Below are 22891 nucleotides of genomic sequence, written 5' to 3' on the forward strand. Positions count from 1 at the left end.
AATGTGATTTGTGTGCGCTCACATTTTCTTGTAGCTCTCTGAAGGTTTTTTGGTGAATTGTGTTGTTGTTGTTCCACTGAAGAAAAAAAAAACAGATCATCTTAATGTGGTAACGTCTTGTCACACTATTAACTCGGCTTATTCCAGTATGAGACGCCCTTACCTAATGCCGTTAGTTGCTGTAGGAGAAGCAGGCTTGTCCATTTTAGTAAAAACACCTCTGAAAAAGAAACAAAAAACATTGTCAATGTAACTTATTAGTTCAATGACAAAAAGCCCCATGTGGCGTGTTTTACAGTGCTCAGACATCTTTACATCTACTTTTGATTTAGGTCCCAAGTGAAGACTGACAGGTTCTAATTCAAGTCCTAAACTTTGAGTTTTGAGTCCTAAACAAGTCATAGTACGCTCTTCACCAAATGTAATGCCATTTTAACAACAGAGACAAATTTTTGGATGTTCTCTGCGTGTCAGTGTGGGTTTTCTCCGGATACTCCATCTTCCTCCCAAAGTCCAAGGACATGAAGGTTGGGGATAGGTTAATGGGTGACTCTAAATTGGCCGTAAGTGTGAGTGGTTGTCTGTCTCTGTGTGTCAGCCCTGCGATAGTCTGGTGACCTGGGTGTACAGGGTGTACCCCGCCTCTCGCCCAATGTCAGCTGAGATAGGCTCCAGCCCCCCTGCGACCCCCAAGGGGATAATGGGTTACGGAAAATGAATGAATGAATGAATGAATGATTAAAACCAGATTGTTGGAAGTTGTTGCGTCTCCATCTCTAATTTTTGCCCTGCACATTTTGTATATCACCTAAATGTGGAGTCAACTTCTCATGGTTCTGTCCTGCAGCTTCACTGGATGCTTGAATTGGGGGAAAAAAGTGGATCTGGGAAATTATGTTTTGACTTTATGTTAGCTGATTCAGGAAATGAAGGGAAATGAATTGATTCATGGCACTCTTTATATAACGTACTTTTAAATCTTTGGGTTTGGAGGGAGGTATCAAGTGTTTTCAAGCCAAAAGGCTCAGGCCCAGGTGAAGTAACGAGTCACTGGTGTTAAAGTTCAAGCCCAGTTTCAAGTCTTTTTTGTGTCAAGTCGAGTATAAAGTCATCAAATGTGTGCGACAGGAGTCCAAGTGATGTAATTCAAGACTTCTGCTACTTTCAAAATGGACATTTAAACGTGCAAGTAGTCTTACCTGATCAAGTATCCTGATGATGGTGCTCTAAATTCAAAACAGAGAGGCGTTATCAGCACAATCATGTTTTCTGGACGCTCTCCAAGTGCTCAGTAGATAACTCCAACATAAGAAACCTGTGTTTACCTTTCAGGGACAGGTTTAGTGGGTGGCGGAGTGGATTTTGTAGGTGACGACACCGGACTGGTCTCAATGGGGGCTCCGTTCTCTCGGCCAGCCCTCACTTCTGCTAGCCTGCATGGGTTCACAGGAACTCAGTTTTGTCTGTTCAAGTGACTGAGTAATGGATATTAGACAGAACATGATTTAAACATTTTGCTTACCATGGCTTCTCCTCGCTGGTTTTAGCATTCTCATCACTGCTACGCCGCTGCAACCAGCTGCCATCATCCCTCAGCCTGGTCCTCACTTTGGTGGTACGAAACACACTTTCTTTGTCCCCCTCTGAGACACAAACACGTGCATGTCACATACCCACACACCATCTGAGACATTACACACACTGTGGGCTGCATCATAATGACATCTTAATCACCGCCTGCTTGATGGCATGCGAGAGATTCAGTCCCCTTTGGGCCGACACATAATCAACCACTTGTGTTTTGCATTAAATCAGGGCAATAACGAGAAGATCAGAATTTACAGAGTCATCAGCCGGGCGCACAGACACGCCCTTGGATGCACTCTGCTTTTATTGGAGGAAACAAGTCATCTCACATTCAGATCACATCAGTCAGCCTGCTCACCTTTCGACATGCTTGTTCTCGAGGATTTTCTGTCTTCCTTGTTCTGTTATCTTTACAGACCACCTGAAAAACACATTGGAGCCACATCGAGACGGAGATTGTGTTAAAAGTAAGCGTGCAATTTCCAGCAAATTGTAATTTATTATGACAGTGGTAGCCAACCTTTTTCCTGAGGGGAGCCATTTTCTGTCACTGAGTGAACTGACGACCCCTGACTAAGCGACACATGTTTTGGATGCTTCATATTATATTCAATGCATGACAATAACAGCAACTAATAAACCGTGCGATTAAGCCAAAGAGTGAACACAATAACTGCAGGAAGTTTGTGTAAAACAAGCAATTTGGATGAGTTTTAGGCACATTATTACTGTGAACACTGCAGCAGAGATGACTTTTCTTTTATTTGGTTCTTTCTTGTCATCGATGCTTAGACATTGTTCTATTATCTATTTGGTTGTTTTAACTTGGTGCTTTTCTGATGAAGGACACGGCTTTTTAGCAGAGACGGAAGGCTGTGTGATTAAAACTTGGGGTCAGGTCTTCACTGCACTCTTATCCTCTAAGATTCTATGAGAAATTTTTTATCTTGAATAACAATCTAAACTTTAAAAATAACAATTTCATTTGAGGTGTTAGTTTCTTTTGCTTTACTTCCTTTTTACTAGTCTCTTTTTTGTGTAATTTGTGTTTTCTCTGTGTAACTATGTGCTTTGTTTGCCGTATGTCTTGGTGAGATCTCCCTTGAAAAAGAGGTTCTTAAAACAGTGGGATTCTCGTGGTTAAATGAGGTTAAGGAAAACAGAAATTAACAAAATGAAAAGTTTTCATTCTGTATTTTTATAAGAGATTTTTTAACAACATTTAAAATCAAGAAGGCCTCATGACCCCATGAAGTTTGGGTTGGGAGCCCCAGCTTTGGAACCAGTGTAATGTGACACAGTCCAGTTTCAAAATGGTCCTTCCCACGCCATGTTCCCTCCCACTGAAGAACATGTGCTCTGTTAAGCATTCCTCGGGCTCATCCTTTAGACATGCAGCTGATCCTGTCCTACCACTTTCCCAAAAAAAATACTGCTGTTGCCTAAATATGAATGGACTCCCACACATTTATGTATCTGATCCTTTGTGTTTAGACACAAACTAAACTCGCACGGAATGATTGGTGTGATTGGGTAAATATTGCTTCCTTTCACACATATCCAAATAAGTTGACCTCTGAGTTATTTACAGTCAAAAATGACCTGCTTAGAGGGACACCCACCTCCCCGGGGCGCTAAGGAAGAAAAGGAAAATACTAATAAAACATCAACGAGTGTTCCCTTATCAACACAGACACGGACTGCTGCTTATGCAAAATGTTAAAGCCAAATTCAGAATGCAAATAGAACTTGTGAAACTCCCGAGGCTCTGAATGAACTCCACAATATCTCTTGAGGATATTATCCTCAGCGTTAGTGACAGAACAAACACACCGAGGGCTCAGAAAGCATATTTATCCTGGGTTTAGCACATCCGTCCACACTGGATAAATGATTGATGAAGAGCAATAGCGTATAAGACAAGCAAGGAGTGAGAGAGACAACTCCACTGACAGGTAATCATGACAGGGAAACACCCAGAAAATATGAGAGAGCAAACACTGATAATCACCTGCTGAATATTTCAACAAACACTTTATGTAACGTAATGTACTGCTTTTACAGTTTTGGCTTCTTACAGCTGCTGATTATTTAACGCTCTACATTCAGAATCTACACAGATACTTTGAATCATGTTAATTATACACCTGCCAGCCAGAGTACTTACCTGCTTTCACTTATATCCAGCAGAGACACGTTCACCCAGCTGAGTGGAGTCTGTGACCAGTGAGCGCAGAGGGAAAGTTTGTCTCTGTCTGACAGGTGTCTCGCTCCCTGTGCTAGTGAACAGGTACGGGCGTGAGCACTGACAAGCCCAGCCAGTCAAGGAAGGTAGGTGTGGGGTGGAGCAGTGTGTTTGTCTATCCTTTTCTGTGTGTGCGTGTGTGTGTGCGTGTGCGTAGCAGAGGTTGCTAAGAACTCAATTTTGTTTACTTCATCTCGCGCTTTGTTCATGGGAGTCGGCAAGCACATACCTGTCGTACAGGTGGCTGACAATCAATTCCAGGGACGAGCGAGGCAAAGGGAAGAGGGCGACGACGACAAGGTGCACAGCATGGCAAACATAAAAGAAGTGAATCGCAGCAACATCTCCTGTGGGAACGCTCCTCTCATGCTCAGTGGGTAGGAAAACCCAGGAAGCACACACATCATTATAATGAGATCAAGAACAACACACACGACTGAACTGAGACAACAAACAGAAACAGTGGCCCACACGTCAATAAAAATAACATAAAAGCTAATCTTATTTGGTATGTATTGAATTCTAATTTTATATTTGAAACAAAAACAGCACTTTCTTTTGTGTATGTACAAAGAAAACTGAAACCAGCACTTTGAAAATCTAATTTCTTTCATAATCAGTCCTGTAAAAGTCAATTATGACTTAGAGAAACATTGTTCAGTGTATGTTCTAAGTAGGAAGGCAGGAAAATCCACCAATTGTCAAACAAAATGTTTGATCAATGTGAGTGACTGTGTCTATGTTTGTATAAGTGAACGACAAAAAAATGATGAGTCTATGCTCCTGCAATTGTCCAACAATTTCTTGAACAAATTGCAACAAAAAGCACTTTCTGAACGACTGGCCACAGTATGCACTCTGCGAAAACACAACACGGAGATCAGCCGACCATTGTTTCAGCACCAAAAGCAATCTCACACATGCTGTGCATACATTTACAAAGTCTTTTCAAATCAGAAAAAGGGTGTGAATAGATTTCGCAACTATCAGAGGGAGGGGGTGGAAGAGGAAATTAGCAAGTCTGAGAGCCAAAGTTTCACTCTGGTGAGCACACTGGCGAGTGTAAACTCTTGAGTCTATTATCTACCTGCTGGATCCTTCTCCCTCTTTCCCCTGAACAAGAAACCAGTCAGACGGCCTTGCTCGGTGACGCTGACTCAAGCATTGAATCATTAAGGTGCTGCTGGCGCAGAATTAAAACGAGAATGCAAAGTATCTCAACTTAACCCCCACCTTGTAGTCACCACACCAAAACACGGAATGACAAAAATGCTTCACCTAGAAAAGGCCCAATCTTTTTGACAACTGATTTATACATTCCACATGAATACTGTGAAAAAGAGACAATCTGCTGTTTACAAGCTCGTCAGTTTTACAACTTTGTCATCAACAAAATGACAGACAGCATGTGGAACTAGAAGGGTAATTATATTTCATGATGCATTTTCATAGCCCATCCCATTATTGTATTTGATGACAGCCCATGAATAGTATTTTAACAGTTTGCGCAACTCATAGAAACTCATGCCATCCTGATGATATATAGTATCTAATTCCAGAGATACCTCAGTATCAGAAAGATGGTAAAACCGGAACATCTGAAAACTGTGTGTGAATTATGCACATACGGAAATACATTATATGGCCATAAGTATGTGGACACACACTACTCCGATGTACACACTGAAATGGATATTGATCGCTGTAATCACCCCCCTTTTGATATTATAGATAGTTCATGTTGTGTGGAAAATGCCTTCTTTAGTTTAGCCTAAGCTAACATGAGACGTCAGTGATCTGATTTTGTCATATCAAGTGGGTATCATTCAGTGTTTTTAGGAGTGTTTCCTTGTTTTAGCTATGACAGAGGGACAGTTTCACAGCTAGGGAATTGTGTGCATGTACACAGTAAGTTTGGAAGATACCTATTGGTCTCATTCTGCTAAAGCCCAGGTATTAGCCTTGGATGAACTTTGAAATGCTTTTTTCACATATCAAAGACTGTGGTTTGTGCCCCATTTCTGCATTGGAATCTCATAAGGAAGCGACCCTTTCATGGCCAGTACGGACAGGAGAAACAAGTACAGCAGTCAAAAACTGTTTCCATGTACATATTGTAATGTTTTAGGTCAGACTTGAAAAAAATGTGAACATACACTCTAAACCTTGGGCAGTAATATACTGCTATGTGTTGCAGCCTCCACTGGTGAAAAGGCCTGCCTCGTAGTCGCTATTCTTATTCACCCGAAAGCTGCTGGATGTGGATGAGGTCAGGGCTTTGTACAGGGCAGGAAATTTCTTCCACACAAAGCCCAGAAAACAATTTCTTTACGCATGTGGCGTTGTGCACATGGGTATTATTCTGTTGTAACACGAAAAGGCCAATCCTAAACTGTTGCTATAAGTTGGAAGCACATTATTGTCTACAGTGTCAGCATATGTAGCTTAATTCAAACCAAGAAGCGTATCCCAAACTTAATAAAACCACCCCAGACCAAAAACCACATCCCTGTCCACATACTTTTGACCTTTATACAGTTATTTTCACATCAGCAATGTCATGAGAATCATAGTTTAGTGGAATGTATTTATGTGTTTTGACATAAACAGCAGCATCTCAGTGTTTGCACAGCACACTGGTGAAACACATGAAAATGGAACAAGTATATCTGTAAGTCTTTGCAAGTTTCACAGTGTAAGATCAGTATATTTATGTTGTCATAAACATGGGGTTTCACTGTTTATCAAGTGCTTTAAAGCTTAAGACAAGACCAGACTGCAGTGTGTTGACCAAAACCAAAACCGTTTGCTGCCATCTGCTGGTGAGAGTGGCACATAAGTGTTAAAAAAAGTACACAAATACTACAGTGTTTGAATAAAGATAAACTGTCTCCCTTGTTTTGAACTGTCCATTCAGGATGACCTGATCACTTTAATCTCAGTGAGTGTACCTGTACAGTCTTCACCTTTAGTTCTATCATCAAGCTCCTTGTCTGAGGTGAGGGTAGCTCTGCACTGTGCGTGCTATCCCATCCTTCAGACTGACCAGCGGTTTGTAGCCCAGGTCCTGCTTGGCCCGGTCACAGCTGTAGTAGTGGTGGGTTCCAGCCAGAGCCACTCTCATTGGTGTAAAGGTGGGTTTAAAGGACACCAGAGGGCGCAGGATCAGGGCCAGCAGCCAGAGGAGCAGGGCCAGTCCGTACACAAGAGTGTAGGGGAGGTGGTAGCGAGGAGCAGCATATCCTAGACCCACCAACACCTCAGACATGAAGTCCCAGAATCTAACCGGCTCGTCATTGGTGATGTGATACGGCTGATTGGGAAGCAGAGGATACAAGATGTATTAACTTGAAATTCAGTTTGCAAAGCATTCACAAATGAAAACTCAGATCTCAGATAACTAGGTGTGTGACTGGCAACATGATTTCACAGACAGAATAAATTAAACCGGCTCTGTTTTAGATTTTATTCTCACTCACTTTTCCACATATGGGGGAGTCCGGCCTCAGGCGCTCAGCAGCCAGGATGTGACCATGAACTACATTCTCCACAAAGGTGAAATCCACCAGATTGGTCCCGTCACTGCAGGAAAGAAAAACAGAGTATTAACTACAGAAATATACCGATAAGCACTAAAAAACCTGAGAATTAAAGCACTTAATCATTTAGCACACCGGTACAGCAGTCTGGGCTGAGGCACTGCCTCCATACTAATTTCAACTTTTCAAGTGGCAGGGGAGTCGTGGGTGAGCCAGTGAGTGAGTGAGAGTGGATAGGTAGGTTTTACAGATAATTAAATTCCAGAATCTAATATTTTTGACTAAAGTGTAAGAACATGAAAACATGCACATCTGATGAGAAGTGTATTCAGGTCAAACAAGTCAGCAGCAGTTGCAGCAACTTTTGAAAACTGATGCTGTTGTTGCCTCCCAGATGGTTGATAAATTATGTCAGCTTTGCAAGTTTACACACTGCACCTTGTATGATGCTGTGTATTTATATTTAGGAAGCCAAATTGAGCCCCTACATTACAGTTCCGGTTTGGAAGAGCACTAACACTCTCTTTGTCATTCTTAAATATGAAATGCAGATTAAACTAGTTTCATTGGCACTGACTGTTAAAGCCCTATGACCTACCCGATGATGAACTTCATCTTGCCCCTGCGAGCTGTGTCCACCAGGATGGGTACCAGCTGTGGATCCCGAGGGCCAAAGATGCCATGAGGCCGAATGGCAACTGTGAGGAAACCCTTCTCCTTGTTACAAGCCTGGAGGACCAGCTGAAACACAAAGACATGATGAAATATTCAACTCTGCATGCTGTAAAACAGAGTGATCATCTGCCTTCTTCTCTCTCGTGGGCAAAACTAATTGTGAAGGGCACAGAGCAGATGGCATGCGAAGAACAGAAAAAGTCCTGGAAAGCTGTACTCACTACTGCTGGAGGTGATGTTGTTGCATGATGATAATAAAAATAAATAAGTGTAGAAAATGAAATTTTATACTGATCTCATCTTGAGGAAGGAGGATTTCCAAAAACTATTAGTTTGAAGGATTTAGGATGATACACTGGCAGAAATGGAATACAATATAATAAATACATTTTCTTTCTTTACTGTATAATCGCCTGAAAATAAGAATCGTGTTTTCATTTCCCTAGAGGGAGCCATTTATATCTACAGAGGGAGTGGGCCCTCGTATATTGAAATTGCCTTGTTGCACCGCTATGTTTCTACAGTAGCCCAGAATGAGAATGTCGGAAAAACACAGATTTTAAAACATGAAACTGATTTATTTGGTGTTTTTGCTGGTTTAAATCACTGGGCCCATTTTTTTTGGAGAGAAAGAGACCTCTGCGGATCATTCGGCTTATAGTCAAAAACCTCCTGAACACCTGAGGCCGTATTCACAAACAGAAAAGTTCTCACAGCAACTCTGAGCAAGAAAGGGACAGAAACTTTCACCTTAGTGAGGAGGTGCAGTTGACCCCAATGCTAGGTATGATTCATTCTTTTAACAGGTGTGATTGGTTGTCAGAGACACAACCCTTTGTGAGACTGCATGGTGTGGACACCCAGTGGAAATTAAATGAACTGCTGACTGTGAAAGTGTTGTCATTGTTAGTGTGATCACTCTGCTGATGGAAGGTTTAGATAGTCATCACTTCTGCACTGTTGCATTTTCCTAGTTTTTTTTAAATGTCTTACTATTGAAATAATTTTATTTCTGATGTTATAGCATTGGGTGGGAGATGTGTGCGTAACCCTAGTGAGGTCAACCACAAATATTCTTCGTGCACAATCTAATCTGTAGCATTTCATTAACTCACTGTCATCCAGCATTTGAAGAGTATTTCTCCAACTCATTTGTGTTTCCACCTTTTTTCCCTCTGCTTAAGAAACTCTTAAACCTCTCAAAAGTCCTCCCTGCTGCTAATGGTTTTTCACCGTAGGAGCTCTTTTAGGGTCTAAATTGCTTTGTGAATAACTTTTATCTTCACAAGGACCTACTCTTAAAGGTAGGATCTGGAGGATTTTCAAACAAAACAAAATATAGACATACACAAATGAAATCCCGCTTCTACTCATGTGTGGTGGTGACTCTGTTTGCAGAGCTCCTGCCCATTAACTGTATTTTGATGTTTTTGTGAGCTCGGACCGCTTCTGGGCGGAGATTTTCCCAGCCAATGAGAGAGCACAGGTGCCGTGCCCGAGCGTGTCCGAGCGTGCACCAGCGCGAACCTTGCCTGAACCTCTTCTGTGAAGCCTTCTTCCGTACCTCCGGGCTCCGTACACCCGGGAGAGTTGAGCTTGATAGGAGGGGCCGAATTTGAATGTGTGTTTACAAACAGCAACTGGAAAATCCTCCAGACCCTACCTTTAACTTTAAGGAGACGTTCTGGGAAAATGTCGCAATTCTAATAATTTTCTTAGAATTTTATCATAACTCTTAGCGCTAAGAAGCTTTGTGAATACAACCCCTGGGTCTTAAGTTATCAGAGGAACTAGACGAGCATACATCAGCAGGTGACCATCTCCGTCGAGCTGAACAGCATCGGAGAAACACTGATTTGTTAAGTGTGTAAGAGCCACTTAAGCACATATTCATATTTGGTAAAGACTTCTGTGTTGATATGACAAATCATATAGGTTCTGCTATTATTAAGTTTGGAAACTGTTTCTGTATATTTTAAATAGTTTATGGTAGTGGACTATACTAAGGTTATGGTTATATTTACTTTGTGTGTGTGTTAGAATATAGGCACAAGTTATTTATGCCAGGTATGGTGCCGTAAGGCAGTTTAGTGCGCATGACAAAAGGAGACTGTGGACAATGTTATGTGTAAAAGATGACATGAAGTCTGTGTTGGTTTGGATCACAATAAGTTTTTGACCCTGTTATGCAGTGTATAGAAATAGGATAGAGTCAGTGGTGGACCATAACATGTAATTCTGGAAGGACTTGGCCTGTCATTTTGTTTCTTTTCTGTAGTCTTAATAAACCTCGTTCAACTTTTTCCCTCCCTGAGTACTGTGGACCTCATAAAAGCAAGACATCTCACAGACTAATTGGCCTAGGAATTTTGGTATATTGAATCGGCCACTACAACGTGAAACTGCTTTATTCAATGTTTTTGCCAGTTTAAAATCACTGGTCCCTTTGTTTGGGAGAAGAGGACACCTCTGCAGATAATTTGGCTCTCAGTAAAAAAGCTCCTGAACCATGAGCACTGAAGGAATTCTAACCAGGAGAAGTTTCAGCTGGTTGCAATCTGCAATCCTCACCTCTAGATGGCACTAGATCCCCGTAAATCTTACACGCTGTCCCTTTAAACCATTGATTCACTAAAATAACCTTTTCACTACCTATTCAAATCAAGAGAAGCTTAACTTTTGCTAGTATCACAGAGCTAACACAGACACTCAAAACTATAGCTATGTGCCATTTAGAGCCTCCATTTCAAACCGGGCTACACTGATGAAACCAATTTCAAACATACCACTTTCCTACCTTTTCTTGCTCAATTTTGGTCTCTGTGTAATAGTCGATGGGCTTCTTGGCATATGGTAGATCTTCTCTCCCATTCTTAACGTCTGTCCCTTCAAACACCACACTGGCACTGCTTGTCAGGACCAGTTTCTGCCAAAAAAAAGGACCAGTTGAATCACTTCAATTACATCTTTCATCCTTAAACAGTAAACCACAGGCATAAACAAAAAGAAAAGCACAGCTTACATTCCCTCTCACCACTGCCTCACCTGTACTCCAGCCTCCATGCAGGCCTCGATGACTGTGCGTGTGCCCTGAATGTTGACCCTCTCAAACAGCCCGCGGTCATCGCTGGCAGGGGCTGGGGAGGCACAGTGGAAGACCAGGGACACATCTTTCATAGCCGGCAGCAGAGCCTGGAGCAGAATGTGACAGACACATCTCTCAGCTATTGACAAGTGGTCCAGGTCAGAGGACCTCTGGGGCAAGTCTCAAGTGCTGAGTGGCAAAGTGCAAGTCAACTGCGAGTGCTTCAGGTCTCTAAAATAACATGTATTTGAACAGTTTCCTGCCAGTGCAGTGTCAAGTCCTTTAAATGCACAGGCCTGATCATTCAGCATCAAGGTGTTTGGTCGTGACGGTCCAGACTGAGAGGAGTAGTCTCACCTGTTTGTCGCAGAGGTCTCCCTGGTGGAAGGTGACACCAGGCAGCTCGTAGCTCTGACGGATGTCAAACACACACACAGTGTATCCTCGCTCCAGCAGCTTCTCCACCAAGTGTCTGCCCAGGAAACCAGAGCCCCCGACAACTGCACACCGTTTACTACTCTGTGAGACACACAGAAAGCTTTTACTTATACATTTCAAGCTAACAAATAGCATTAGCATCGTGTTTAAGCACCATGAAAATGTCTCAACTCACCGGTCGCACGCGCGTGGCCATTATGAGTGAAAGGTGACCAACAGGTGAGCGAAAGTATCAGGCTGAAAATATTTCTCCTTACAGCTGAAATACTACGTAACAAAGAGTTAAAATACACCGGACATCAAGGAGTCAACTTTCTATATAAGCTGCAAACGACACTCTATTCTCTATTCCATTTACCTGCAGTCAGCGCGTGCAACTAAACTCCGCGCACGAACCACGACTTGAATCAGCTGAGTGACAAGTGCTTTGTGATTGGTCGAGCACAGGCTCAGCACAAAGGTGACGTTTGAGATTAGCCAATGGTGTTGAAGATACGTCAAAGAACGCCATACTTTAAACCAATCATGGAGCACAAATGATTACATCCGCCTCCGAGCTCAGAGACCACGCCCCTATTTGCGTCAGACCAACGACTCAGAGAGGAGAAGTGGGACAGATGTGAATTTGATCTACAGATTGTATCCAATAAAACATTTCTTTAAAAAGTTAAAGAGTGACGTAGATGCAAGATGAAAATCTCTTATTGTGGATTACATCCTGAAACTTGTTCCCATTTATTTTGGTCTTGTGATTTTAAATATGTGCTGTGGAAAGATATTAAATTTATAGTTGACAACATTCATTTTACTATGTACTAGCTATAGAATATTTTTAGGCGCTACATTTAATGTGACAAAGATACTCATTTAGTTTTCCTTTTTAATCTAATTTTACCTCTTGCCAAATTTCACATTCACAAATTTACGGACACAAAACCCTCAATCCATTGTATTTGTGAAAAAAAATGGAACAATACTTAACAATGTTTCTTCCTTACAAAACAAAAAGGCTATCATAAAAATTAATGTATGCACTATCTTCAAAATCAAGTGAATCTTTTGTCACAAGTCACTCAAGTCTTTATTTTTTACTGTCATTTATGTTAGATTTGCTTTTGTTGTCTTGTTCTGTTTGGTACTGTTTTTAGTTTTGTTTTCTCAGTGCTTCATTTGTAGGCCTATGTGTGTGTGTGTGATTCTGTTTACGCTATGTATCTGCTCACATTGCATGTTAAAAGTTTAATATGAAGATCATGTATTTATTCATTTATTTACTTATCATTTATTACCTTCACTTCAATACAGATATTTTTCGAGAATGCTTTTCTCTTCTCTAGGCATTTTGTTTTGTTCTAACATTTGTTTGTTTTGCCTCATGTATTATTGAATAAATAACAAAAGTAAAAACATAGAGACACATTAAATTGATGTCCATATAGCTGCCAAATGCTGGTTGATTTCTGTCTAATACACAGTTCCTTCAATTAGCAAAAGTATTAATACCACACTGTTAAAGTATTCTGTTACAAGAAAAAGTCCTGCATGCAAAATGTTAGACTACTTTGGCAAAGTAGCCTATGGCCCAGCTAAAATCAGGAAAATGTACTTAAATTAGCCTATTAAAAGTAAATGCAGAAAATGTCCCTTGTGAGTGTTTTATAATTTATGATTTTTTATTTTATTTTATTTTTATTTAATTTTTATATACTTTATTAATCCCCCTGAGGGGAAATTCAATTTTTTCACTCTTTTTGTCATTAACACACAGGTCCGAAAGACACACACATGCACAAACAGGACCTAAACATGCACAAAGTGGAGAGATTTCAGAGTGAGGCGCCCTGAGCGGTTGGGGGGTTCGGTGCCTTGCTCAAGGGCACCTCGGGAGTGCCCGGACGGAGACTTGAACAAGTGACCCTAAGGTTCCCAACGCAAGTCCCTATGGACTGAGCTACTGCCGCCCCACATGATAACATCAGTATTACTCATGTAATAGTTAATTGAACTCAATTTGAACTATTTGTATCAGACTGCAGCCAGTGATTGCTTTCAGTATGGATTAATCTGCTGATTATTTTGTCAGTTTATTGATTGACTTTTCTGGTTTGAAAAATAGTGAGGAATGTCAATCACAAGTTTTCAGATATCTTAATGTTAATAGTGATGAGTCACTTTAGCTATCAAATAAATAAAAAGTCAAAAGTACAATATGTCCCTCTGAAGTATAGTGTAGCATAAAGTAGCATAGGACAAGAACTGTAGCAAAGTATAAGTACCTCAAGTTTCTGCTTAAATAAGTAATTATAATGACAGTAGTCTACTTAATTACATTTCACCACTGCTGATAGAATAGTTGAAATTATGGAGCTACTCAGAATCAGAATCTAAATCAGAAATACTTTATTGATCCTTGAGGGAAAACTGTGAATCGTTACAGTTGCTACGATGTAAAGAATAGAGAAATATAAGAAGTAAGAATAAGAGTATGAAATATAGAGTATGTAAATACAGAACAATAAAATAAAATAAAATAAAATAAAATAATTTATAATAAAATTGACATGAAAATGTACATTAAATTAAAAAAGTGCATTAATACTAGTACTTACTAGATACAAGAATATTAAAACTAAAATATATACATATATAGTCATTGTCGTGAGGCTGTAGGAAGGAGAAACATACACTAAAGTGAAAAAATAATAGCAAAAGTAAAAGACTGCTAACATATTTGAGACAGACATATTTATACGTAATGCTGTTTTGTAGACCCTTACAGCAGTAATATGCTTTATTCAGAGGTGACAATCTGCCCCTCTAGTCATATAGAGACCTGTTGGCTGCACACAGGCAATATCTGGGGCCTGTAATATCTCCATGACATTATTATTATCTTATTATAATTATAATTCTCCCTTAATTGTTTTTTTTATAATTGGATATTCCCCATTATCTCATTATTCTCTACATTATTGTAGTCTTCCTGACTATTGAAAAAAGCTGCTGACACTAGAGGGTGTATTGAGGCAATTTCACAGAGTAGCACAAACAAATGCACCATTTGTAGTAGTATGTAATGCAGTATGTAATATGATATACTTTGCATGTAAATATAAACAGAAAATCTCAATTCTTCATTTACTGTTCCAGTGTTTTATATTTCTATGGGAAATCAAAGGAGTCGTCACTGCAGTCTGAATGTTCAGATCGTGCCTTGTACCACGTGATCTTCAGCCACCAATCAGCTTTTTGCCCGACTGGTGCGTTTGATGTTAACTCCCTCTCGTGCCTGTCCGTTACCTGCTTTAACTCCTCACTGGCTATTACAGAAGTGGCTTGTCTGCGGGCACAGAAGGTGCAGAAACCAAACGCCTGGGCTCCATGACGGCAGCTCCTGGACAGCAGAACCTGTGCATGTTCCTCGCCTGAAACGTTATTTTTCTGCACATTGTAGCAGCTGTTCCTGCGGAATAAATACAAGGTAATAAAACAGCTAATGCGAGCAACTGATGTAAAGTATAAACCGTTTTATCAGCTCCTCCTCCCTAAATGACAGGGAGGCTTCACAGCCCAGAGGAAGACGTAGATTGGCTCATAGATCTGCAGCTCGTTTGTGTCAGTCAAATAAGCAGCAACTGATGGTGAGTAAATATGTTTCATAATAATCTAAATATGTGTTAAGTGTATTGCATTTTAATCACAAGTGATGGATGTGTATTCTTCCTGTATAGGTCTGGGGTTTGCCAATTTGACCCCAGAAACCTGTGATGCTCGTAATCATAGATGTTATGGCTCTTGTGCCTGAGATTTATTCCCCTGTGTCCCCATCAGGCGACCAGTGCGAAGAGACCATCCCTGCAGGGTCCTATCCCCCCTCCCCGCAAGAAGACGAGCCCCAAACCAGAGCTGACCGAGGAGCAGAAGCAGGAGATCCGGGAGGCGTTTGAGCTGTTTGACACTGATGGATCTGGATTCATAGATGTCAAGGAGCTGAAGGTAAAAGAGCCTAAATGCTGATCCCAATCACACATGTAACAGGGAGGGACGATTGTTTTCTGTGGGTGCTTCACTCTCACACCTTTCTCACACTTGCAGGTTGCCATGAGAGCTCTGGGGTTTGAACCAAAGAAGGAGGAGATCAAGAAGATGATTGGTGACGTGGATAAGGATGGCACAGGGAAGATCTCCTTCGCTGACTTTCTCGCTGTCATGACACAGAAAATGGTAGATATTCATTTTAAACACATTCAGTACATTATATATGCATTCCCATTAGCAACTGGTTTTGTCCTACAGATTACAGTATATTGATTAGAGAGCCCACAACCTTAAAGGGACAGTTCATCCCAAAATCAGAATACATGTTTCTTCCTCTTTCCTGTAGTGCTCTTTATTAATCTAGATTGCTTTGGTGTGAGTTGCAGAGTGTTGGAGACATCGGCCGTAGAGATGTCTGCCTTCTCTTGAATATAATGGAACTAGATGGCACTCGGCTTGTGGCGCTCAAAGTGCCAAAAAATACATTTCAAAAACTTGACAGCAATGTCTCTTTCCTGAAATCACGACCTGGTTACTCAAGATAATCCACAGACCTTGTTGTGCGCAGTTTCGTGTATTTTCTTTCGACTGAACTACACCTGCCAACTGTATCACCATGCTGAAGGAAGCGTGCATCTACTCATGGACAAGAGGTTCGGGCTTACAGCTTGAGATGTAAAAAAAAATGGCGCCCTCCTCAGCTGAGCTGCAACGTTAGCTAGCCAAGTGGTGCTAGGTAAGCTAGCAGTAGATGCACACTTCCTTCTGTGCAGTGAAATGATTGGCAGATGTAGTACAGTAGGAGGAAAATAGTTCATCATCTCTACAGCAGATATCTCCAATGCTTGGCAACTCACACCAAAACAATCTAGACAGTGGCATAAGGAAGTGACGACGGGCTCCAGTGCAGGCTATCATGTATGTATTGTCTTCTTGACACAAAGACTTGACAGCAACATCAACATACAAACCATCATGGCATATCTGACAAAAATGTCAAAGATAATTAATCATTTAACTGAATAGTTTTTGTAGTTTATTTCTAGATATTCTAACGTATGTAGAAAAGCATATAATTTTGTTTTGGATAGCTACTGAATAAAATAAGTAATCCATGATGGAGATAGGTTTGCCTTTTTGAAAATATATATAGCAAATGGCACTGTTGTTAAATTAGGAACATTCTCTTTTTTTTCATTCCTCTTTGAACACAGGTGGCACATTCAAGGTGGCAATCTGAATCACTTGCAAGAGCCCACTCTCGGGCCCCTCCACCCCCTTGGGCCCCAGTGCAGTTGCAAGGGGGGCAAATCTAGATTGATAAATAGCACTACAGGGTGAACTGTCTCTTTACTCCACCCTATCGGTCTTGTGTAGATCTCCGATTGACTGTACTAGTACGGCTTTTCATTTGCACTCTCAATTTTTGGAGTTTATGATGTGGATGCCTTCTGCAGAATGGCAGTGTGTGGTACTCTCCATTGTCTCTGATTTCAGGCTGAGAAGGACTCTAAAGAGGAGATCCTGAAAGCTTTCCGCCTATTCGATGACGATGAGACGGGCAGGATCTCATTCAAGAATCTTAAGAGAGTAGCCAAAGAGCTGGGAGAGAACCTCACAGATGAAGAGCTGCAGGTAAATCACATCATCTCATAATAAAACAATACTTAGATATACGCACACTCATACTCAACTCTGTAACTAACAGGCCGGTCGTGTTTACGAGGTCATGACTGCAGTTTTGAATCATGCAAATGCAACATTTGCTCACCAATGCTATCAAACTAGTTTGATTTGCATCCTCTATTCTTCTTTTCATCGACATTTCTATTGTGTGTGTGTCTGAAGGAGATGATAGATGAAGCAGACAGGGATGGAGATGGAGAGGTGAACCAGCAGGAGTTCCTGCGCATCATGAAGAAAACCTGCCTGTACTGAGGGGAGTGCATGACACTAGGGTTGATGGCGTCGAGGGGACCAGCGGTGGTTTCACATGTAATGCTGCTCATACATCTAATTTCCTTTTCCTTATTATTGTGTCGTGCCATACATTTCCAATTATAATGAGTCAATCAAAAGGTTTAACTGTCACTGAGAGGAAGGTGTTGTGGTCAAATGCCAAATTATACTCCTTTGATTTACATGATACTCGACATTACATTTGCCAAAAACAGCAAGAGAATACTCTCTCTCTCTCTCTCTCTCTTTTGGAATGCTGCATACTTTTATGAAGGATACATTGATGATATTAATGATTATATGTAGGTTATATTTTATGTCAAGAAATTCTCAGTGCCTACGTCAATATGGTGACAAACACAGTACATTCCAATGCTTTGATCGATGATACAGTGTGTACGTTAAGTTTCTTCCATCTGTAGATTGTTTGGTTTATACTGGTAACTGCAGTGTTTCATGTTATGGCTCCTGTAACTGCTGACGACTGGGAAGCTCTGTCTCATCTCAGTGGATCTGTGCCTGTGCCTCTTAAAAAAGGGGCAATCCCACTATCTTTAACATATGATTGTGTATGTATTTTTCTCGTAGCATTGAGTATTTATTCCTCTGTTGTGTTTGACTTCTCTGTATTCTTGAATGTTTTGTATGATATGTAGTGACTTAAATGAGTAGATATACAGCATATACTATGTGTTTAAGGTACAAATTAAATATCTTGAAGCAGTCTGTCCTGTCTCTCAACCAATCAGATTGCAGGGCCGGAACTAACTGTTGTATAATTGTTATGATCATAAGCACCCCATATCTTTCCAGTAGTTACCAGTGAACTGTTTAGATCTCTTTTTCCTCACATTATAAAATCTACTGCTGCTAATCAAACACGTTGTTTTCCTCTGAACTGCAAATGGATTGCAAGAAGATATACATATATCTATATAACACCACAAACATAAAATCAAATTCAAGACACTACAAAACACACAGGCTGTGCTGAAGCGAACAACACTGATCCTCTCATTCAGGTAGCACAGGTAAAACTGTTATGTTTTAGGGCCCTGACACACCAAGCAGACAGTACTGCAATCAGTAAGCATCTGTCACCTTAGTCTTTGCAGTGTGTCCATTGGCCCTTAACAGCTTTTTTGGGGGGGCTGATTCAGTATGTTGAATCGGCACCAGAGGTGGCAGAACCCGTCTGTGAATTAACTCACTTTAATTAGCAGTTCAATGAAAGTGAGGAAAGTAAACAAAAAGTAAAATTAGTTTTTTGCCATTAAGCTCTTGAGCAGAAACCATTCGTAACTGGTATTGTTCACTAGAGCACGGTAAGTATCATTTGTTCCTTAAACATCAGGTTGTGTTGTTAATGTGCTAACTGGCTAACTAGCATCATGACAGTCTTCAAGTTTCCTGTTTTGGATGATGAATGTAGACACTGTCTGCAGGTATGGAGAGTTAGTTCTTCTCATGTAGCCGTAAAATATACATCCAGGTTGTCTGTACTCTTTGTGGTGTGTTGCAGTGCAACTTTTCGACAGAGACATGAAGCAACACAACAGTCCGCCTTTGTCACCACTAGTTCCTTAATATGGGTTTGGTGTACCCGGCCCTTTAGAAATGGCAGACCTTACGCTCTTAGAAATAAAGGTGCTAACTAGACCCATATAGGGTCCTTCCTCAGCTTGGTGGAGACCAATGACCCAGACGGCGGAGGTTTCATGAACTCATTACTACTACAGCCTTTACAATTTCAGTAGTGCAGAGGAGTTGGGGCCCGAAACTCAGCTCCAAATTAGAACCAGATACAAAATGCCAAGTGATGGGTAACTGTCGAAAAAAAAGGTGGACAACATGGTATTGTATGTCATGAAATGAACACATACAGTAAAATGAATGGACTAAGGGGTTTCCAGATACAATTAAAACATTTGATTATTTGAGGGTGTAGATCTTGTAATGCCCGTTCTTTCAACAATACTTGAAGAACTTTCTCCCAAAAAGGGCCCTTTGGATGAAAATGGAACCCTCAGTCTTACAAAGAACCCTTGTGGAACCCTTTCCTCAAAAAAGAGGGGTCTTTATCAGCAAATGTTTCTGGGTACAACCTCAGCCTTTCAGTAGGAACCCATTTGGAGCCCCTATTTCCAAGACTGTAACCTAATTTTGGTCCTGGACTTTGTTCCTGTGCGCAGCCTGTTGTATCCTTTGCTGCAGCTCCCGCGAGCGATAGCCATAAACCAGAGGGATGAGTGACACCCCCAGACTGAAGATGATGGTGGCTGCTATATCAAGAGTATCACTGTGCAGGTATCCAGGAATCAGGTAGCTGTCCATGACCAAAGGAACAGAGAAGAGTATGGTCTGAGCCGCCTGGAGGGTCAGGGTCACACAAGCTCTCTTGGTGCAGAGCAGTCCCCTGCGCATGTCCCAGCAGAGCAGGCAGAAGCACGCCAGGATGGTCAGAGCGCAGAGAAGCACCACAACAGCAGTTCCCACGGTGCAGTAAAGGACCAGAGCTGATGTCCCTGACAGGCAGGGTGTAATGATAAGAGGTCGACAGCGGGTAATAGTAAAATTGACCTGGATGGTGTTGAGGCTGATACCCAGAGCCACACTGCTGAGCACAGCTGATAAGGTCCATATGGCTGCAATAGTTGCCCTCTTCCTTTGAGGACACATCAAGAATTCATAGCGCAGGGGCCACTTGACAGCTACAAATCGGTCCACGGACAGAGCGGTGCTAAGGAAGAGGTCCACCTGTGCAAAAAAAAAAGAAAGACATAAAGTAGATGCAGTTTTAGCTGTTACTTGTCACATCAAAATTTTAGAAGTCCAGTTTTTTTAACAGGTTAGTCAGAGCAGCCGGGCTGTCAGCAGAAAGCAGGGCATGAATTTAGGTCACATTTATGTTGACAGCAGCACTTTTTAAGAGGTCTCCAGGTAAACTGAGTCTTGTTTCTACTGCAAATTGCTGTGCTGCCCTTTGGTCTCATCCCCTCTCTCCCCTGAATGATTCACATGGATTATCCTGCTTAGTAATGATCCAACTCCACATTGGATACATGTTCCATTAATAATATGGTGGTAATATGTGTGTCATATTGGACATCACAGACAGAAATGAAAACAGTAGAAAGCAGCATGGAGCACAGTTAAAGTATCTCAGTGGTTACTTCACCCCTGGATTTCGTGATGTTGCGATTGCAACAATTAACGCAAATTGAGCCTGTCACCGTGAATTCTGCTCAACCTTGCAATTTTGTCTAATCACCACAACATTACTGCAAATTTAACTATTTAAAACAGGTCAAATCTCATTTTATTGTGGAGCTGCATGCAGTGTATTGATTTACTCAGCCCCTCTCTCTCTGTTCATCATGAGACTACAGCTGTGGGACTGGAGATCGGCGCCTGGGAAAGAGTCACACACACATTAACAGGGCTAACTGTTAGCATCACAAAGCTCACGTTACCCAAAACTTATTAACAGGTTTAACAACAGCTGTCTGGTCATTTCGGTGTGAGATTAAAGAGTTCGGAGTCGGATATTAACCACTGCTGCAGGGCTTCATGCAGTGCTGTGTTAGCTCATGCTACGCAAACAGAGAGAGCCTTTCACAGAGACAGTCTTTCAAATGGCATCAACTGCAAAAAAAGCCTATGATCGTCACAACATTCATCACACTTTTTTGGAAAAGCTTTCAGGTTGCAACAATCCCAAAAATAGCCTGCAAAATCTGGAGGGAGTGTCCTACTTATTCAGTCTCTCTCTCAAACTCGGTGCTGACTAATTTGGAATGATATTGGACCACTGTTTAGACGCAGACGGACAGTATTTTGTGGCTGCCAAATTAGCGTATCCAGCCGTCATATTTCTATCTCTGCTGGAGCTGATCAGACTTGGAGCTGATAAATGATTTATTTTTAAACAGAATGAGAGTTCTATGAATTTTGTCCCACATCACTTACAGTACACTGAAATCACACTGGGAGGGGATCTCTTCTTAGCCAAAATGGACAGGAGGGAACAATTACAGCAACCTGTACCTCTTTCAATGTACTTATGGACACGTGAATGCTGTTTTGAAACAGACTTGTAAAAATGTGACATATCCTTTAAACCTGATAAATGTTAGAATCAGTTAGAATGAGTTGTAACTTCGACTGTGCCTGATGGTGCAGACTGATGTATAACTCATAGCACAAATATGGATCACATAAATATAATCAATGTTTTACAAACCAGTGAGCAGGCCTGGTTAGCAGCACAGAAGATCAGACAGTGGGTCACAGGTATACCCCCTCTGGATTTTAGGACAACCACTTTGGCTGTCCAGATGAGCTGCTGAAATGATAATGATGGTGATCATTTAGCTCAGGGGGGCATACTATCATCATCTCAGCTGTTTAGAAACAGTATATTGGAACAGCTCATAGTCAAACAGTGCAAACCTACCTGGAGGTTGTCACACAAGAGGAGGTGTGTGAGTAGCAGGAAGCGAGTGTGTCTGAGGAGGGGCGGGGAGCGCATGAGGACCAGGAGCAAAGGAACATTGAGTACGGTGTTCAAAGTGCAGCTCACACACATGGTGACCATCTTCACCAGCTGGTAGATGGTGGTGTTAATCTGTGTCTGGGCCTCCAGTGAGGTCACATTGCAGTAAACACCCATGGCATAAAGCTCCCTCTGATCTGCCTTCCAGATAGTTTCGTTACCTTATTAAAAACAAGTACAAGTCATTGGCACCTGGGGAGCTCAAAAAGCAAATAAAAAGTCACCTCATCAAATGGGAAAACAAGATGCAATACACTCACCCTCACATCTGGTTCAAAGATGCTCTTCTCTCCTGAGCATTTTTCAGCATTACATGGCGCAGCAGGCACATGGTCAGTTTCACTCTGATGGCTGGTTGCGACTGAATGTGCGACCAGCATTACAGGCTGTCCATTTACTTAGCTTCACCATGTCAATGCGTCAGACCTCCGGCCTAAAACCTCATCCCTGCCGACAGTGATGTGTCAACAGCTAGTGTTTGTTATCGGGATTACATTTGCTTATTAATACAAAAGTCAGGGAGAATATTAATACATCTGTACAGAACTGTATTCTACCTGTCAATATTTGCCTGATAGCAGAGGCACAGTCATGGAAAACCTAACGCCAACCTGACTCACCCACACACATTATCATATTTCTGTAGCATATACAGAGAGATGCTGGACTAAAACAAAATCATCATACCTTGTTTTAAAGTCATTTTTAACCCAAACAATCTCCTGGTGTGGAAAGAGCGTAGCAGAAAATGTTAAGGGATAAATGTATAA

The 22891-nt window shown here is 41.4% G+C and overlaps 4 protein-coding genes across 7 annotated transcripts in view; 1 reads left to right on the plus strand and 3 right to left on the minus strand.

Annotated features, from left to right (window-relative positions):
• znf185 (zinc finger protein 185 with LIM domain) overlaps positions 1–5108 on the minus strand; it is a 19472-nt gene extending 14364 nt beyond the window's left edge. Inside the window, exons 1-7 of one of the 4 annotated variants that reach the window (XM_078169267.1) lie at positions 4062–5108; positions 1946–2008; positions 1523–1643; positions 1326–1433; positions 1200–1226; positions 164–220; positions 23–76 (exon numbers count right to left, since the gene is read on the minus strand). In XM_078169267.1, coding sequence (XP_078025393.1) covers positions 23–76; positions 164–220; positions 1200–1226; positions 1326–1433; positions 1523–1643; positions 1946–1955 — 377 coding nt within the window. In that variant the 5' untranslated portion in view covers positions 1956–2008; positions 4062–5108. Of the gene's footprint in view, positions 1–22; positions 77–163; positions 221–1199; positions 1227–1325; positions 1434–1522; positions 1644–1945; positions 2009–3754; positions 3960–4061 lie in introns of those variants that run through there. The other 3 variants (XM_033632596.2, XM_033632595.2, XM_033632593.2) reach the window with 3 other exon arrangements.
• Positions 5109–6399: 1291 nt separating this feature from the next.
• Positions 6400–11969, minus strand: nsdhl (NAD(P) dependent 3-beta-hydroxysteroid dehydrogenase NSDHL). Its single transcript, XM_033632600.2, has 7 exons — positions 11745–11969; positions 11489–11650; positions 11092–11238; positions 10844–10972; positions 7970–8112; positions 7312–7414; positions 6400–7145 (listed from the first exon to the last, which is right to left on the minus strand). Exons 1-7 carry the CDS (start codon positions 11763–11765, stop codon positions 6813–6815), a joined length of 1038 nt encoding a protein of 345 aa, XP_033488491.1. The 5' UTR covers positions 11766–11969; the 3' UTR covers positions 6400–6812.
• Positions 11970–14823: 2854 nt separating this feature from the next.
• Positions 14824–18292, plus strand: cetn2 (centrin, EF-hand protein, 2). The gene is made up of 6 exons (XM_078169268.1): positions 14824–15050; positions 15126–15210; positions 15401–15565; positions 15665–15793; positions 17105–17242; positions 17456–18292. The coding sequence occupies exons 1-6, from the start codon at positions 14839–14841 to the stop codon at positions 17543–17545; spliced, it is 819 nt and encodes a 272-aa protein (XP_078025394.1). The 5' UTR covers positions 14824–14838; the 3' UTR covers positions 17546–18292.
• LOC117261327 (uncharacterized) lies at positions 17489–22888 on the minus strand. Its single transcript, XM_033633705.2, has 4 exons — positions 22382–22888; positions 22023–22282; positions 21810–21911; positions 17489–20323 (listed from the first exon to the last, which is right to left on the minus strand). The coding sequence occupies exons 2-4, from the start codon at positions 22236–22238 to the stop codon at positions 19724–19726; spliced, it is 918 nt and encodes a 305-aa protein (XP_033489596.2). The 5' UTR covers positions 22239–22282; positions 22382–22888; the 3' UTR covers positions 17489–19723.
• Positions 22889–22891: the final 3 nt, after the last annotated feature.

Source organism: Epinephelus lanceolatus, chromosome 7 (assembly GCF_041903045.1).
Source record: "Epinephelus lanceolatus isolate andai-2023 chromosome 7, ASM4190304v1, whole genome shotgun sequence".
Classification (NCBI taxonomy): domain Eukaryota; kingdom Metazoa; phylum Chordata; class Actinopteri; order Perciformes; family Serranidae; genus Epinephelus; species Epinephelus lanceolatus.